This window comes from Hipposideros armiger, unplaced genomic scaffold, assembly GCF_001890085.2.
Source record: "Hipposideros armiger isolate ML-2016 unplaced genomic scaffold, ASM189008v1 scaffold_9, whole genome shotgun sequence".
NCBI lineage: Eukaryota > Metazoa > Chordata > Mammalia > Chiroptera > Hipposideridae > Hipposideros > Hipposideros armiger.
Genome location: NW_017731359.1, coordinates 4,170,867 through 4,172,937, shown reverse-complemented (window position 1 = coordinate 4,172,937; position 2,071 = coordinate 4,170,867). Strand labels below are relative to the sequence as shown.

The window sequence follows — 2,071 nt, the reverse complement described above, 5'->3', positions numbered from 1 at the left end:
ACTCCCACCATGGTCTCAGAAGACAGAAGAGAGACTGGGTTATTCCTCCTATCAGCTGCCCAGAAAATGAAAAAGGCCCATTTCCTAAGAAGCTGGTTCAGGTAGAGAAGGATATTCTCTATTTCTTTAGGAGGAATTTGGAAGAGAAGGACCAAGGAGAGAAAGGGGAAAGATCTAGTGTAAGGATTCTTCCTTGTTCATTCTGTTTCTTTCTATGTTTGTCTTCAGATCAAATCTAACAAGGACAAAGAAACACAGGTTTTCTACAGCATCACTGGCCAAGGAGCTGACGCACCCCCTGTTGGTATCTTTATTATTGAAAGAGAAACAGGATGGCTAAAGGTGACAGAACCTCTGGATAGAGAAGCTATTGCCAAGTACACTGTGAGTATCTCTTAGAAGCTTATTGATGATAAGGTCCCATGCTTCCAAAAGTTTTTGGTCAACCCATATTGGATCCCTAGGTATGATGCTCTGGACATATAAAGAGCTTAATTTGATACCTCTTGACCTGTTGATAAGGAGAATTGATAGAAGAACCTGGAAAAATTGGGGGTTGTTAAATTTTTCCTTGTTAGGAATAAAGAGGTGAGTGTCCTTATGTATCATGCATGCATCTAGATAAGGGGTTGGCAAACTTTTGAGATGGAAGAGCCAATCCTGTCCCTCACAACAATTTAAAAATTATTCGAGAGCCATAAAACAAATGAAATCACCATTATGTGAATCATATCCTGTAAAAATTTTGTAAATGAAACTATGATAGTTTTATTTTCATTTTCTATTTTACTTCAGAGCCACATATATGTACCCAAAGATCCGCGTGTGGCTCGCGAGCCACAGTTTGCTGACCCCTGGTCTAAACCCAAGATGTCAACCTATTCTTGGAGCTAAAAGTCCCCGACCCAAAGGAAGAGCCCATTGATGACGCTGGGAAGCAAAATCCATTTCTGGGCCTTGGTAGCTGAGTGAGCTTAGGGAAGCTGGGAGGTTGATGCCAAATGCAGGAAAATCTGGGGGAAACACGACTGGAGTGGCCAGAGCAAATTTTACCTTCCTTAGAAAAAGTCACAGTGTTTTAGGCTTCTTCCACCTTTAGCTCCTAGGCCTAGCTTCCCAGCCCTGTGTGGGGAATGGAAACTCTGACCTGATGGGTTTGTTCTCCAGCCCATGGGGCTTCACATGTCATGACCTCAATCAGTGTCATGACCTCATTGAGGCAGTAGCATGTGTGTGAGAAAAGGCCTCTGTTCTGAGGGTCCATATACTTGAGTATCAGAGAGTGGGAAAAGGTGGGGGGGAGCCAGGTGAAGCCCACTTTGCTCTGGCCAGACCACTTCTCCCACCTCTTCTTCCTCGGGGCCCAAGTAACCCTCACTTGGCTCTTGCAGCTCTACTCTCATGCTGTGTCTTCAAATGGGAATGCAGTTGAGGACCCGATGGAGATTGTGATCACAGTGACAGATCAGAATGACAACAGGCCAGTGTTTACCCAGCAGGTCTTTGAGGGATCTGTCATGGAAGGTGCTCTTCCAGGTATGTCCAAAAACCAGGAGCTGAATACCCAGAAAGACACTTAGATTCTTTGGACCTCAAAGTGTTGGGGTTGGCGTTTGGGGTCAGGCTCTTCATGGGGACAGAACTTTTGATGCGTGTGTGTGTTGTGCACATGTAACACCCTATCTACAGAAATGTATACAATAGGAACAATTTGAAAACCTTCCCCTATAATCAATAATGTTGTAAAGATTATGTAGGATGCCAGATGGGTACTAGACTTATCAGGGGGATCACTTTATAGGTTGTGTAGATGCCTGACCACTGCACTGTACACCTGAAGTAGAATAATATTGAATGTCAACTATAATTAAATATATATATTTAATTTTATATATATATAAATGTAAAGTACAGCATAGGGAATATAGTCAATGGTATTGTAACAGCTACATACGATGTCAGAGGGGTAGTAGACTTGGGGGGTGTTATTACTTTTTGAGGGGTGTAAATGTCTAATCATAATGTTTTGTACACCTGAAACTAATATAAAAAATAATAAAATTGAAAAAAT

General features: G+C 42.2%; 1 protein-coding gene across 1 annotated transcript in view; it reads left to right on the top strand.

Moving 5' to 3' along the window:
• Nucleotides 1-2,071, top strand: part of CDH1 (cadherin 1) — a 72,929-nt gene that overhangs the window by 50,025 nt on the left and 20,833 nt on the right. The window contains exons 5-7 of the mRNA XM_019654760.1: nt 3-101; nt 229-384; nt 1,392-1,536. Of these exons, the coding sequence (XP_019510305.1) occupies nt 3-101; nt 229-384; nt 1,392-1,536 (400 nt within the window). The remainder of the gene's footprint in view (nt 1-2; nt 102-228; nt 385-1,391; nt 1,537-2,071) is intronic.